This window comes from Antechinus flavipes, chromosome 4 (assembly GCF_016432865.1).
Source record: "Antechinus flavipes isolate AdamAnt ecotype Samford, QLD, Australia chromosome 4, AdamAnt_v2, whole genome shotgun sequence".
Taxonomy (NCBI): Eukaryota; Metazoa; Chordata; class Mammalia; order Dasyuromorphia; family Dasyuridae; genus Antechinus; species Antechinus flavipes.
Genome location: NC_067401.1, coordinates 30,258,228 through 30,272,320, shown reverse-complemented (window position 1 = coordinate 30,272,320; position 14,093 = coordinate 30,258,228). Strand labels below are relative to the sequence as shown.

At 53.8% G+C, this 14,093-nt stretch overlaps 2 protein-coding genes across 5 annotated transcripts in view; one reads left to right on the top strand and one right to left on the bottom strand.

Annotated features, from left to right (window-relative positions):
• SUPT6H (SPT6 homolog, histone chaperone and transcription elongation factor) overlaps positions 1 to 10,818 on the top strand; it is a 31,126-nt gene extending 20,308 nt beyond the window's left edge. For all 3 annotated transcript variants that reach the window (XM_051992303.1, XM_051992301.1, XM_051992302.1), the window contains exons 25-37: positions 1,605 to 1,812; positions 2,433 to 2,580; positions 2,917 to 3,059; positions 3,621 to 3,761; positions 4,794 to 4,989; positions 5,391 to 5,629; positions 6,194 to 6,307; positions 8,122 to 8,246; positions 8,528 to 8,640; positions 8,830 to 8,907; positions 8,991 to 9,157; positions 9,637 to 9,827; positions 10,071 to 10,818. In XM_051992303.1, coding sequence (XP_051848263.1) covers positions 1,605 to 1,812; positions 2,433 to 2,580; positions 2,917 to 3,059; positions 3,621 to 3,761; positions 4,794 to 4,989; positions 5,391 to 5,629; positions 6,194 to 6,307; positions 8,122 to 8,246; positions 8,528 to 8,640; positions 8,830 to 8,907; positions 8,991 to 9,157; positions 9,637 to 9,827; positions 10,071 to 10,257 — 2,050 coding nt within the window. In that variant the 3' untranslated portion in view covers positions 10,258 to 10,818. The remainder of the gene's footprint in view (positions 1 to 1,604; positions 1,813 to 2,432; positions 2,581 to 2,916; positions 3,060 to 3,620; positions 3,762 to 4,793; positions 4,990 to 5,390; positions 5,630 to 6,193; positions 6,308 to 8,121; positions 8,247 to 8,527; positions 8,641 to 8,829; positions 8,908 to 8,990; positions 9,158 to 9,636; positions 9,828 to 10,070) is intronic.
• A 663-nt stretch (positions 10,819 to 11,481) lies between these two features.
• On the bottom strand, positions 11,482 to 13,797 carry PROCA1 (protein interacting with cyclin A1). Of its 2 annotated transcripts, none has more exons than XM_051992314.1 (4): positions 13,031 to 13,797; positions 12,663 to 12,795; positions 12,246 to 12,371; positions 11,482 to 12,164 (listed from the first exon to the last, which is right to left on the bottom strand). In XM_051992314.1, the coding sequence occupies exons 1-4, from the start codon at positions 13,185 to 13,187 to the stop codon at positions 11,663 to 11,665; spliced, it is 918 nt and encodes a 305-aa protein (XP_051848274.1). In that variant the 5' UTR covers positions 13,188 to 13,797; the 3' UTR covers positions 11,482 to 11,662. The 2 variants fall into 2 exon arrangements, with proteins under 2 accessions (XP_051848274.1, XP_051848273.1); XM_051992313.1 differs by having other exon boundaries at positions 12,237 to 12,371; positions 13,031 to 13,554.
• Between the last annotated feature and the right edge of the window lie 296 nt (positions 13,798 to 14,093).

Here is a 14,093-nt window from a genome sequence, read left to right as displayed (position 1 = left end):
ATATATAAAATGAGATAAAGAAGGAAGTGGTAGACTGTTCCAATCTTTGCCCAAAAAAAACCCAAATGAGGTCACAAAGATTAGGATGTGACTGAAACATCTGAACAACTGTCAGAATCCCTCATGGATTCGCCCATTACAAAAGAGATTTATTCCTTAAAGGAAAGCTAAGGCCTGTGGTCTTGAGATGGAATCTTGCTTCACTTCCTTTCAGCCTGACTAGTGATAAGGCCTCAGTCTCCTAAGGCTGGGATGGAACGAGAGCCTTAAAGTCATTTTTGAAGAAAGGGAAGAGAGGGAGGTGCTCTACTGCCCATTCCTTCATCTGCTGGCCTCATTTGGAGCGCCTGTCATAGGCGTAGCACTGGATAGAATTTAGAGAGAGGCAGATTTGCCATACGTGTACAGCGTGAGTATAAGTCACGGCTGAGTCTCCATATTGGGGCTAGCCATGGATAGCTCAGTGTGAAACAAGTATAAATATCAATGTAAATCTACTGTAAAAATAGAAGCTGTCCGGTGCCCAGAAGTATTGTCATGTGAAGAAGGGAATAGATGCCTTCTGTGTAACTCTAGAGGATCAAACTAGTACTACTGGGTGAAAATTACTGGGGAACAATTTGCAGTATAAAAATATTTCTAAAAATTAGAGCCAGACAAGAATGGAACAGACTGCTTTGCACAGGAAGCTCCTAGTCATTAAAAATATGCATATATATATTTGTGGAAAAGAATGCTACAAAAGGGTGAACTCTTTTATATACTCTATATCAGGACACAGTGTTATTAAAGTAGCCTTCTTAAGCAGATTGCACCAAAGTTTAAAATCACAAAATTAATAAAGTGATTTTTTTATCCTCCTCATGTTGGCTCAAGTATAAGTTGCATTCCTAAAATGAGAGATCTCTCTAAAAGAAAAAAATGTAAATAAATAAACCTGGAAAAATCCCCCTGATTGGAGGTACTGCAGGTTTTTTAAAAGTCTTCCTCAGTAGGAGAAAGTGTGGCCTCTATTCAGACCAGCCTTGGCTGTAACTTAAACCCTCCACCATAAGGCATTTTTAAATGGGTCTGCTTCGTGTGGTTAGCTGCTTCTTATGGGGTGTACTGTATTGCAGCTTTAATCTCTTCCTGACTACTCTTTGTTAGAGTGGGGGGCAGGGGAGAATGAGATCCTGGGGCTGTCAAGGAGGAAGCAACTGGATTCAGATCCACAGATGTAGGAGAAATTCCTCTGGTTCTGTGGTGTGGCCAAGGGTAGAGTAAAGAAACGGCTGCTATGGGGGAAAATGAGCTGAACTGCTCAGATGACATCCTCAGGGCGAGTCACTGGGGCTCTTGGATGTGCTCTCTTGCTGGTCCCAAGGGCCCACAGAGCTGGCTACCAAACTTTGGCCACTTTGTCCCTAAAGCTGGCAACTCATTCCCCATCAGAGGGGAACGTTTTTCTTAAAGCAGTAGAAGTGAATGGCAAAATAGATTTTGTATACAACAGAATGTGAGTACCTTGCAAGACCTTGATCTGGGATGGTTTGCGAAGAGAGTAAGATGGCATAAAATCCTGGAAGAGATGAGCAAGTCATTTCTTGTTTCTTCTCCTTTAGCACCGATTCATATATTGAGGTTTTGGATGGTTCCCGAGTCCATCCTGAGACCTATGAATGGGCCAGAAAGATGGCAGTGGATGCTCTGGAGTATGATGAGTCTGCTGAAGATGCCAACCCTGCCGGAGCTTTAGAAGAAATCTTGGAGAACCCAGAACGACTCAAGGACCTGGACCTTGATGCCTTTGCTGAAGAGCTCGAGAGGCAGGTGAGCGTTGTTAGCCAGGTGGAACATCCTACACGAGTTTGGATACTGAGCACTCATCACTGGCATGGCCTTGCAGAAAGACACAAGTCTTCCAGCCTCGCTGTGCCCCAGAGGATGCACCAGATACTGCCTGGGCCTGCTAGCTCAGCAGGCTGGAGCCCAGTGCCAGTGATTGGAGGACTGCCTCTAGCTCTGATCACAAATACACGGGGCACTATCTAAAAGGGATACCAGCAGAATACTGTCAGGCAATACTAGATTGATACTCAGCACTGTGGAATAAAAGAACTCCAGAAATATTTTTTCCTACTGACAGTAAGTCAGAACATCATCTTTATAGGTAAAGAATTGCACATGTAGTCACCTACATGCTTACTTTGTTAAGTAAGCTATTATCTTCTGAGAATTCTGAAAGTAAGCTTGTCATTTAAACTATCTTTTTCCTGTCTTCAGAAATCTAGTAACAGGTCACTTTCTCCCTTGTGAGTTTATTTTGAAGATATACATTTGAAGGCAGAAAAGAGAGAACTGATAATGAACAGTCCATCTCAGCTGGAACTGGTCAGCATATTACCTAGACAGCTGTCTGTCAGTCCAGTGACAATCTTCCTTCTCTGCAGGGCTATGGTGATAAACATATCACTCTCTACGACATCCGTGCTGAGCTGAGTTGCAGGTATAAGGATCTCCGGACAGCTTACCGCTCTCCCAATACCGAGGAAGTCTTTAACATGCTGACTAAGGAAACACCGGAAACCTTCTACATTGGTAGGCTTCAATTCAAGGGCCCATTTGTAATGGGGTAGAGATTGCTGTGTCCCAGCCATTACACCAAACACATAGCTTGAACTAGGCAAGCCCAGGAAGTGGGAGAGAGTTCTATCACCACAGAAAGACAGCGAAGTCTTTACCCAGTTGGAGCTCTGGCTTGCTGTGTTCTACATGGCAGAGTTACTTTATGTGGATTTCAATTCCCACTTCAGGTTATTGTGATTAATTCATTCCTGCCTCTCCCTCTCAGAGATAGAAGAGTGGGCACTTATGAATGTTGATACTCGATTGAGAGTTTAATGAGATTTTGTCTTCTCTTTCCCTTTCCTCCAGGAAAACTGATCATCTGCAACGTAACGGGAATTGCCCACAGACGTCCACAAGGCGAGAGCTATGACCAGGCAATCCGCAATGATGAGACAGGGCTATGGCAATGTCCCTTCTGCCAGCAGGACAATTTCCCTGAGCTGAGTGAGGTTTGTAGCCATTCATTGATCCTCTTGGGCCAAGTCCCAGTGTCTTGGAGAGTCCACACAGCCCAGTACCGTGTTCATTTGATCATAGTTCTCGTATGGGTAGAAATCTGGAAAGTATGTTAGAAGGGAGGTGCAGGGCCCATAGTCGAAAATCAGATCCCAAAATGAAGAAACAAAGGACTTTGGACAGTAACTCATAGGCTGAAGGTTGGCAGAAGGAGAAATGGGACTCTTAGTGCCTTCCTGGGTGTATCTGCCAGATCCAAAGCAAAATGAAAAGGCTTTTAGGCATATCAGGAGGGACTTAAGTTAATTTAAAAATTCATTTTTAAATGTCTTGTTTAACCTAAAGGAGGTTGTGAATGGGCATAAGCTCTAGAGGAAGGCATGCATTTTAGGTAGTCACCAGGTTTATTGTTCAGGGAGATCCCTGCCCTTTGGACCACCACTGCTCTTACATCACCATCTGAAACACTCCATGAGGTGGAAGATGGAGGGTAAAGTGGGAATGCAGTAGGAAACCTATGGGTCAGTATTTCTCTTTCCACTCCACTCCTTCAGGTTTGGAACCACTTTGATAGCGGTTCATGCCCAGGCCAGGCCATTGGTGTCAAGACCCGACTGGACAATGGGGTCACCGGCTTTATCCCTACAAAGTTTCTCAGTGACAAGGTAGTGAAGCGACCTGAGGAGCGGGTGAAGGTAGGTGATAGAGTGCTACAACTGAAAAATCACTTTATATCCAGGACCACTTGAAGAAAGGTCTGGGCTCCTAGGGGTCCTGCTGCCTTCCTTATTTGTTCTTAACTCGCCTCTCTCATGGAGAGGAAGGAGCATCTGTCTCTCCCCCACCCCCACCCCCACCCCCCCCCCCCCCCCCCCAGCTCCCTACATGGTCAGGGGCTGCCTCAAGCAGGGTCCACAGATGACAGAAATAAGTTCACTTCTACTCTGGAGCAAGCTGCCCTCTTTACTCACTTCTTTTGTCTAAAAGGCTGCATTGGAGATGAAGGTTGGGGGGGGTCTTCAAATCCAGGCTCAATCACTAGGCTTGTTCCCCTTCCTTAACCTGTTTCCTCTTCTGTAACAAGGACCCATGAAGTGCTACTTAGCTACGTCAAAAGGTTGATGAATAAAAGTGTTTTCTGGTTTATCAAGCACTTTTTAATGCTGATTAAGAATGTTTATATTCTCTAATAGTTCTGAAATTGGGCAGGCTTAGGTGGATGAGGGAAGAGGATAATTTTGTTCTTTCTGACAGTTTTGGGGTCAAGTTTTTGGAGCGTTTGATATGCAGAAAATGGTCTTGAAAATTTAATGTTAATTTTTTATTTTTAGCTAGATTACATCTTTTTCTTTGCATTGTTGAACAATGTTTATCAAACTCATTCAATGCTTGTACTAGACACTCAAGCAGGGTAAAAATTGCCACATTGTCTCCACCCTCAGACAGCCTGTAATTTAATTTGGGACATGATATGAATAAAGTGTCGATACATTTGAAGGGATTGGACTGGAGGGTTTCACATGCCTCCCCACTCTAACTACGTGGTGTCAACTAATTTTGGCCACGTGGATGTAGCTGTGTGAGTGTTCTGGTTCAAGAGGCTTGGAAGGACTTGGAACTGCATGGGGCTCAGCCTGGGCACCTGTCAGCTGTGGGCCTGCTTGGGACAGGGGTCCAGGGAGGGGACAGGAGGGAGACACCCACGAGGCACCATCCTGTCTATCCAGGTGGGGATGACCGTTCACTGCCGCATCATGAAAATCGACATCGAGAAATTCAGTGCGGACCTGACCTGCCGCACCTCTGATCTCATGGACAAGAACAACGAATGGAAGCTGCCCAAAGACACATACTATGACTTTGACGCCGAAGCAGCTGACCACAAGCAGGAAGAGGACGCCAAGAGGAAGCAGCAGAGGACCAGTGAGCATCTCCTGACCCTACCCATAGTGGCTCCTTTTTATGAAACTCCAGACACCTGTCTTTCCTCTTTTCCCAATCTCCTAGTAGGGAAGGAGTTCTATGTACTTTGCAGCTGGGAATGCTGAGGCTCAGGGCTGTAAAGGCACATGCAGGTCTCCGAGGACAGGAACTTGCTTCTTCTCACCACTTCTCTGAGGGAGTGTCCAGTATAGGTCAGTCCTCTGCAGTGCGATGAGTGAATTCAGTGTACTTCGTAGAGAAATTGAGAGATGTTCCTAAGCATCTGAGAGAATTACAACCAGCATCTGTTCCTGCCCCTCAGTTTCCCAGACTTGTGCTTGGTCTCATGCCTCTTTCTTCCTATCTAGCAAGCTCATATTTGCATCCTTTTTTCTTCACAGCATACATTAAGCGAGTGATTGCACATCCATCGTTTCATAATATTAACTTTAAGCAAGCAGAAAAGATGATGGAGACCATGGACCAGGGTGATGTGATTATTCGGCCAAGCAGTAAAGGGGAGAACCACCTCACGGTGACCTGGAAGGTCAGCGATGGCATTTATCAGCACGTGGATGTCCGGGAAGAGGGCAAAGAAAATGCCTTTAGCTTGGGTGCCACCCTATGGATCAACAGTGAGGTAAGGGCTGCCTGCGGGCTCAGCCTGCCATCTCTGTCCATCTACTTGCTGGCATCAGGAGAGTATGGCCATCACTAAAGATCACCTGGTAATATCCCCTTGTTTATAAAACACGACCTATCTCTGTTGATGCAGCAAATCAAAGTCACTCCTTCCTTAAATTGGTAATGTCTCTGTATTTCCTTGTTTACTTTTGGCATGCTAGTGATTTTTCAGCTCACCCCCAGTTTTTTCTCTGGGGAACAAGTCTTTCCATATGCCTTTTGCTGAGTCCTCTGGTATTCCCAAACACTAGAGTAAGAATCACTGTCATATTTCTTTTTATCTAAGGAACTGCTAACCAAGTTTTTAATAAAAGAAGGTGGTGGGCATTTGGCTACACAGATGGAGAAACTGAGGGCACTATTCTTTTTCTTTGGTGAAGCCAAGCCACAGCAAAGTGCTAGGAATAAGTATTTCTAAGCCTTGGCTGAGCACTTTTGTGGCTAGACCACATATGGACTCTGGGAGCTTGTCCCTTCTCTAACCATGATTGCCTGGACCCTTCCTATTTGTTCCCCGTAGGAGTTTGAGGACCTGGATGAAATTGTTGCCCGCTATGTCCAGCCCATGGCATCCTTTGCTCGAGATCTTCTTAACCACAAGTATTACCAGGAATGTGGTGGCGGGGATCGCAAGGTAAGTCCTGGCAGGCCATGCATCTCCTTTAAAGAATGGCTCAATTTACTTATTCATGTATCCATTCATGTATGGCATACCATACTATCAAAGCATTACTTTACAGAGCTAGAAACAATAAAAACAATTCATATAGAGGAATATAAGGTCAAGATATAAAGCTTGATATATGCAAATTAGTGGAGCAAGGGAGGAGTTCATGAACAAACGAAATATTGAGGTTTATGGGAAGTAAAGTGGATACTTTATATAAAATTTCAAAGTCTTTGTACAGACAAAACCAGTGCGGCAAAAATTGAGGCAAATCTTTGCAACAAGTTTCTCTGAAAAGTCTCACTTCTAAAATATATAGAGAATTGAGTCAAATTTACAAAAATAAAAAGACATTCCCCAGTTATTAAATGGTTAAGAGGATCTGAATAAGCCATTAATTTGTTGTTGTCCAGTTGTTTCAGTCATGCCCAATTCTAATTCCCTCTCATTTTACAGATGAGGAAACTGAGGCAAACAAATGGTGAAATGATTTTCCCAGGGTCACACAGCCCTGAATGTCAGACTAGATTTGAACTTTACAAAGATGAGTCCTCGTGACTTCAGACCTGGCACTCTATTCCCTGTGTCACCTACCTGCCAGGCTGTCAATATCCACATAAAAAGGAGTTCTAAATGATTAATAATTACAGAAATATGAATCAAAACAATTCTGAGATAAGAAATTGATTAAGATTGGGAAAATAGGAATACTATTGTACTGTTAATGGAGCTGTGAAATAGTCCATACATTCTGGAGAACATTTGGAACCTTGCCCGAGACTATGCTCTTTGACCCAGTGATAGGACTGGGTCCAAAAGTGCAGGATAGAGACCTGACAGTGCTGAGCTTTTTTGCCATGCTCAGGGGTCAGCCGACCACCAGATAGTAATAGGTAGTAGTAGTGCTCGGTAATAGGTCTCAAAGAGATCAAAGAGAGAGAAAGGACCTGTATATACAAAACTATTGGTCACAGCTCTTTTTAAAGAATTGGAAACTGAAGTGTTTCTTCTCAATTGGGGAATGGCTGTTAAGGTCTATGAATATGATGGAATGAGAAAGAAGAAATAGAGAAGAGAAAGTTCAGAGAAACTTGGGAAGACATTTGAACTGATGCAGAATGAAGCAAGCAGAACCAGGAAAACCATTTATACGGTAACGGCAATATTGAAAAAGTCGTCTACCGGTGAAAGATTTAGTAACTGATCGACATGACCAGCCATGATTCCAAAGGGCTGAAACATGCTGCTGCCCACCTTCTGACAGAGAGCTCATGAATTTGGTGCAAATGGAAGCTTTTCCCCCCTCTCTTTGGGGGAGGGAAGGGGCAGTGGAATCTGGCAGTGACCATGATTGTACACATTTGTAACCTTTTGTTTTTCAGTCTCATTGGATCATCAAGGTAGTCATGAAGAGGCTGGTTGGGAACTGGGTGGGGTGATGTAGAAGAATTTTAAAATTATATGCTTTATTTAAAAAAAAGAAAGAGACCCTCTTTTAATGGCGTCCCCAGCGAAATCATTCTGAAGGAGAGACAAGCTTGGGTGATGTGGTCTGGGGAGGTTCCAGGGCAGCCCTCACCAAAAGTGCAGGATAGAGACCTGACAGTGCTGAGCTCTTTTGCCACGCTCAGGGGTCAGCTGACCACCAGGTGGGCCTTGAGACCTTCAGCACAGAAGGAACTCGGATATACCCTCCTTGGGAGCAGAGGGGTGACTGGAGACCACTGGAAGGAATGCTGAGCCATCCTCCCTGTCATCTGTCTTTCCCTTTCTGCTCCTAGAAACTAGAGGAGCTGCTCATCAAAACCAAGAAGGAGAAGCCCACCTTCATTCCTTACTTCATCTGTGCCTGTAAAGAGCTGCCTGGCAAGTTCCTGCTGGGCTACCAACCCCGGGGCAAGCCCAGGTGAGCGCCGGAATAGGCTGGAGTGAGAAGGGAGCTTGGCGGCTGAGCCAGGTGTGCTTTTTGGTCCCATCCTGCCGCGCGTGTGCCTGTGACTGGGCTGAATTCTCAGGGACAGACCTCGTGGGAGGAGAAGGAGTCGAGGGCTGCCGTTTTGATCCGTGGCCACTGTTCCCCAGTGTGTGCTGAGCGACCTTCCCCTCCCCCCCCACCCAATGCTCGCCCGCCTGGCGTGAGGCCCGTCTCTCCTGGTGCCTAATGGGTTGTGTCTCTGCCAACTCCAGGATAGAATATGTGAGTGTGACTCCAGAAGGTTTCCGGTACCGAGGCCAGGTCTTCCCAACTGTGAATGGCCTCTTCCGCTGGTTTAAGGATCATTACCAAGACCCTGTGCCAGGTGAGTCCTCCCCCTTCCCTCCTGTAGGACCTCACTAGGGTCATCCCCACTCTTGCCACCCAGGCCAAGGTCCTCCGCTCCCGCTCTTGAGCTGTCCGAGACTCGGGGCTGGGGGACAGAACTCCACCCAGCCCCCACCAGGCGGGAGCTCAGGAAGCTGCTTTTTACTCAAACCCTGCCCTCCGCCAGGCATCACGCCCAGCAGCAGCAGCAGGACGAGAACGCCGGCCTCCATCAACGCCACCCCTGCCAACATCAACCTCGCAGGTAACGGTGGTCCCGGCACTGGGCGGTGGGATGGGGGGAGGGGCAGCAAAGCATCTCGTCTCACCTGACACTCGGTCCCCCAGATCTGACCAGAGCAGTGAATGCCCTGCCCCAGAACATGACCTCGCAGATGTTCAGTGCCATCGCTGCTGTGACTGGCCAAGGACAGAACCCCAACGCCACCCCTGCCCAGTGGGCCTCCAGCCAGTATGGCTATGGCGGCAGCGGAGGTGGCAGCAGTGCTTACCATGTGAGTGATTCGGGGCCGGGGCCCCACGGGGCACACACCTTTCAGGCCCCATGCGCCCTGTGGCCAGGAGCTATTCATGTGGCTTTCCTAGAGCGACCATGACGGGAGCTCCTCCCAGCCGTGTTGTCCCTCACCATTCCCCCACCCAGCCCTTTTTGGTAGAGAGATTGGGGGGTTAGTGGGGAGAAGTCTTGGCATCTCACTGCTCTCCTCTTCAGGGTCAGGCTCCAGGTAGGGACCTGGGGCTGGGACCTCAGTGGGTGAGGGAGTCCCTGGAGGGGCCCTTGGCACCTGCTCTGCGCTTGTGGCCTCGGGGAGCAGCCTAGAACATCTCGGGGTACACTCAGGGTCACCCAGAATGGACAGCCCCACCCCTTTATTTCATTTCAGCATCTTGCTCTTTTTTGCCCCTTTATTTGTGATCTAAGCCAAGCTGTCCCGTAACCATCGACGTTTCCGCTTCCCCTCTCTTCCCCAAGGTGTTCCCGACCCCGGCCCAGCAGCCCGTGGCCACGCCGCTGATGACGCCCAGCTATTCGTACACAACCCCCAGCCAGCCCATCACCACGCCCCAGTACCACCAGCTACAAGCCAACACCACCCCACAGTCCACCCAGGCCCAGGCCCAGCCCCAGCCGTCCTCGAGCTCGCGGCACCGGCAGCAGCCAAAGTGAGTCCATGGGACTGAGAGTGCTGAGGGGGGATGGCGGGTGTCCCGAGGCAGACGAGCCTCCCGTAAATCGGGCTGGATTGATGCCCTCTAGAGATCTGGGGGGTGGAGGGGGAAAAAGTAAGTTAGCCTGCCGGCAAGTCCCCCCTCCGCTGTACCTTTCTTAAAGGGGAGAGGGTCCTGATGGTTACCAGGGAAGGGCTATGGGTGGGCAGCCCTGACCCCTGCTTCTCTGGCATCTAGGTCCAACAGCCATGCTGCCATCGACTGGGGCAAGATGGCAGAGCAGTGGCTGCAGGAGAAGGAGGCAGAGCGTCGGAAACAGAAGCAGCGGCTCACGCCTCGGCCCTCCCCCAGCCCCATGATCGAGAGCACCCCCATGTCCATCGCGGGCGACGCCACGCCGCTGCTGGATGAGATGGACCGCTAGGGAGCCCGCCCTGGGACTCGGGTCACCTCCAGGGCTGAGCGGGGCCGGCCAAGCCCTCTCCCAGAACTCCGGTCTGTCCATTTGATGGCGTGACGTGACATTTTCCATGCTGGTCAGCTTGGACGGGTGATGGGAAGGTCACCCGTGTGTACGAGTCCAGGTGCTTGGTGGCAGGCCTCCCCACGCTGACCCCCGTCTCGGGCGGGGAATGGAGGACGGGCCGGGAGGAGTGTGTTCCATGTCATTCTCCGGGCTCCTGTCCCCACCAAGTCGGGGCTGCGACGTGGGGCGCCGGGCTCTCCCGACAAGAGACATTCCCCCGCCCCCGGGCTCCAGTTCTGCAGGAGATGCTATTTATTCAGGGAGGGGTTCGGGTTAGGGGAGGGCCGGAAGAGAGGAAAACTACCTGATGTTGAAGCCAAAAGCTGGGGTGGCAGCCGCTCCCCGGAGCAGGAGAGTCGGGGCGACCCTTCCCTCCCCATCCCCACCCGCCTTGCCGCTGCATGGCCGCCCCTCACTGCAGCTTCCGCCCTGTCCATTGGAATAAACAGTGTTTCTACAGAGCGTGGTGCCGCGTCTCTCTCCAGCTGCCGGGGCCCCTCAAAAAGCTTGGGCGGCCCGGTGCCCACTCGGGGTCTGCCCTGTCGCCTCGGGGTGCCGGTGCTGTTCCCGAGCCGGGGAATCCTCCGTGAAAAGGCATCTTGTGGCTCTTCCGCCCTCCGGGACCACCAGGATCTGCCCCGGCCCCCACTGTTAGGCGTTCTTTGCGACATCAGCACTGCGGGGCACTGGGCCCCATCCCAGTCTCCTCCCCACACTTTCTTGTTCACCGCGGTTGGCCTCTGGGGGCTTCGTGTACATGGGCTTCCTCCCAGCTTTGTTAGAGAAGCCTGGGAAAGTGGGCCAGCCCTCCCCCCACCCAGGGAGAGAGGGGCTGCCCTTGGCCTCCAGAGGCCCCTGCCCCCCACCCCAGCCTGGGCCGTTGGGCTGCTTCTGGTGCCTTCCACACTGCGCCGCTCCCCTGACTGGGCCCATCCCTGCTGAATGGTCACTGCCACTGGCCGGCCCTGGCCTTCTGCCCGTCCTTATCAGCTCTCGCTTCCTCCCTCGGGGTCACAGCAGAGGGAGAGGGGAGGGGCTGTTAGTGCTGTAGCCCCCCAAAGAGCTCTGGGCAGACTCGGCCTGGCCCCTCCCTGCGCCGAGCTGAGGGAAAGCAGGCCGTGCCCCTGGGGGTGGGGCTCCGCCCCAAGAGTTTTTATTGTGGCTTCATCTGGATTCCGCTCACACCCGGCCCTCTCCACAGAGCCCCCGGGAGCTGACAGCCCCTGGACAGCCACCAGAAAGCCCTGCCCGGGCACCGGTGCCAGGGGAGGAGCGAGGGAGAGCGCCTGGTGCCCGCTGCCCCTCAGCTGAGGCTCGGCCCCGTCGAGGGCGCCACGCTCTTCCCGGGCCCGTTCCTCCCTCGACGCCCCTTCCTCCTCCCCTTTGACCGGCCCATGGCCTTGACCTCGGTCGCTCTGGGAGGCCCTGCCGGCCCCTCGGCTTCGAGCTCATCCTGGAGGATGTCGTTAGAGCCGCGGTCCTGGGCGCCCCAGTCCGGGGCCGCGCCCTCCTGGCCGGGGGGCACAGAGCTCTTCCCCTCCTCTGGCTCTCTGCCCAGCCGGGGCTCCCAGCCAGGGGGTGTCAGCGAGAGGCCCTTTTTCTTGGTCCTTTTCTCCTTTTTCTTCCCCTTCCAGGCGCCCTTGCCACCCTGAGTGGCCGTGGGGAGCCGGACCCTCCGGCTTCGGGGGGGACGCCCCGGGGGGGTGGTGCTGCCGGGCGGCGGGACGCGGAGGGTGGGCCCCCCAAACTCGTAGAGCGCGGGATCCTGCAGCACTGCCCGCGGCCGGGGCCCGTAGCTTTTGCACCTGCGGAGGGAAGGGAGGGCACCAGTACAGGGGGCCAGGAGGGCGGCCCGCCCCCGCGCCGGCCACACTCACCAGCCGTACCAGTAGCGCTCCACACACTGCTCCTCGTAGGTGAGCTCGAAGCAGGGCACCTGGATGACGTTGAAGAAGGCCTGGCCCACGGCTCGGGACGCCGCGTCGTTCACCTGCCGCAGGCACGCCTTCAGCCTGCAGACACCCAGCTCTCAGCCCGGCCCCTGGCCCCCGCCCCTCCCATCCCCACCCCCCTCCGAGGGGACTGAGAAGCAGAGCCCGAGGCAGGGAACCCCACCCAGGGGCCCCCTGGGGCACCCAACTCCTCCTCGAGGTGGGAGGGCCCGGCCCGACCCAAGGCCCCCGCGCCGACCCGAGACCCCCGTGCCGACCTGAGACCACCGCGCCGACCCGAGACCCCCGCTTCGACCCGAGGCCCCCACACTGACCCGAGACCCCCGCTTCGACCCGAGGCCCCCGGCTCACCGAGCGTCGCAGTCGCAGTGGCTGATGGTGTGCCAGCGGAAGTTGTGGTGGCCGTAGCCAATGGTGAAGGGGTGGATGACCTGCTGGCACTGGTCGTGCTCTCGACAGCATCTGTCTGTCTCCTCCAGCTCCCCTGGTGGGGGGAGGGGGCGGGAGCTTAGTGCCCCCAGGCCCCAGGCCCCGCCTCCCTCCCAACCTGCGCCTTCCAGTACCTGCCCCCCAAGGGCGAGGACTGCGCCCGGCGCCGCCTCCTCCCGCTGCCCAGCTGCTGGCCCGTCCCCTGCGCCTCCAGCCCTCGGGCAGAGGCCGCGAACTGTGACCTGTGACCCAGGGCACCCCCTGGCCGGGCGCCCGCTCTGCCCCCTCACCTAGCTGCTCGTAGCTCTCGGCGTTGTTTCCCGCCCCGCACCACAGCGTGCCCGGGTAAGTGAAGCCCCTCTTGGCCCGGTGGGGGGCGGCCCCCAGGCCCCCGGCCACGGCGGTCAGCAGCAGCGGCAGCCCCAGCCAGCAGCCCCGGGCACTCATGGCCTGGCCAGCTCCGAGTCTCCGAGCGAGTCTCTCCTCCCCCCGCAGCCTTATACAGCCCCCAAGGCCGCGGGTGGCCTGATCTGCCGGGGAGGGGCTAAGGCCCCCGGCCTAGCCCCCTCCCTCTTCCCCCTTCTTCACACACCCTCCTCTCCCTTTTCTTTCCATCCCTTTGCCACCCCCACCTCCTATCCCCTGCCCCTTCCTCCCCCTCACCCCTTCCCCTTTGTCTGCCTCTCCCCTCCCCTTGGCCTCCCTTTTGTTTCTCCCCCTCACCATCCCTCCCTTTCCCCCTTCTCCCGGCTCTCCCAGAGGCCTCAGACCCCCCTGGAGCTGTGGACCCCAGACCCCCCCCAGCTGGGCCCGAGACCACGGCCCCCTTCCCGCCGCCCTCCCGGCACAGGGGCCAGCTCCGGCCGATGCCCTCTGGGGAGGGGGCAGCCCGGAGCGTTCCATGGGCGGAGGAGCAGAAGGCTCTGGGCCCAGCTCGGGCAGAGCCCCCTCCCCTGTGGTCGTCCGGAGGCACCCGACAAGGGCTCCCCGAGGCAGAGCCCGGCACCGCTGCCCCCCCCCCCCCCATTCAGGGCCCAAAGCCCCTGGGACAAGTTCCACCTCCTGGTCCAAACCCCCCCCCCCCATCCTAACTGGACCATAGGGAAGAACAGAAGGAGTTAAACCCGACCCCCCCCATCTGGGCGGCCTGACCGCCAGTTACCTCTGACCCCCTCCTCCTCCGAAGAGCCAGAAGGGGGTGGGTCCTGCCTGGTTGCTATGGCAGCCTGCATGGGGTGATGTGGCCCTGCCAGCCTCCTGCCAGCAGCCCATTGAGCCTCGGGGATGATGCTTCCTTCCAGCCCCCTCCTTCCCGGGAGGACCTTTTCCCCTCTGCCTGGGGAGAGCTGGGGA

Bases quoted from the DNA above. Each gene is read 5' to 3' on its own strand.
- PROCA1 (XM_051992313.1), bottom strand. From the start codon at position 13,187: ATGAGTGCCCGGGGCTGCTGGCTGGGGCTGCCGCTGCTGCTGACCGCC. The intron at 12,372-12,662 runs GTGAGCCGGGGG...GGGTGTCTGCAG, and splicing joins CACTGCGACTGCGACGCTCG to GCTGAAGGCGTGCCTGCGGC. The intron at 12,165-12,236 runs GTGAGTGTGGCC...TTCCCTCCGCAG, and splicing joins GAGCGCTACTGGTACGGCTG to GTGCAAAAGCTACGGGCCCC.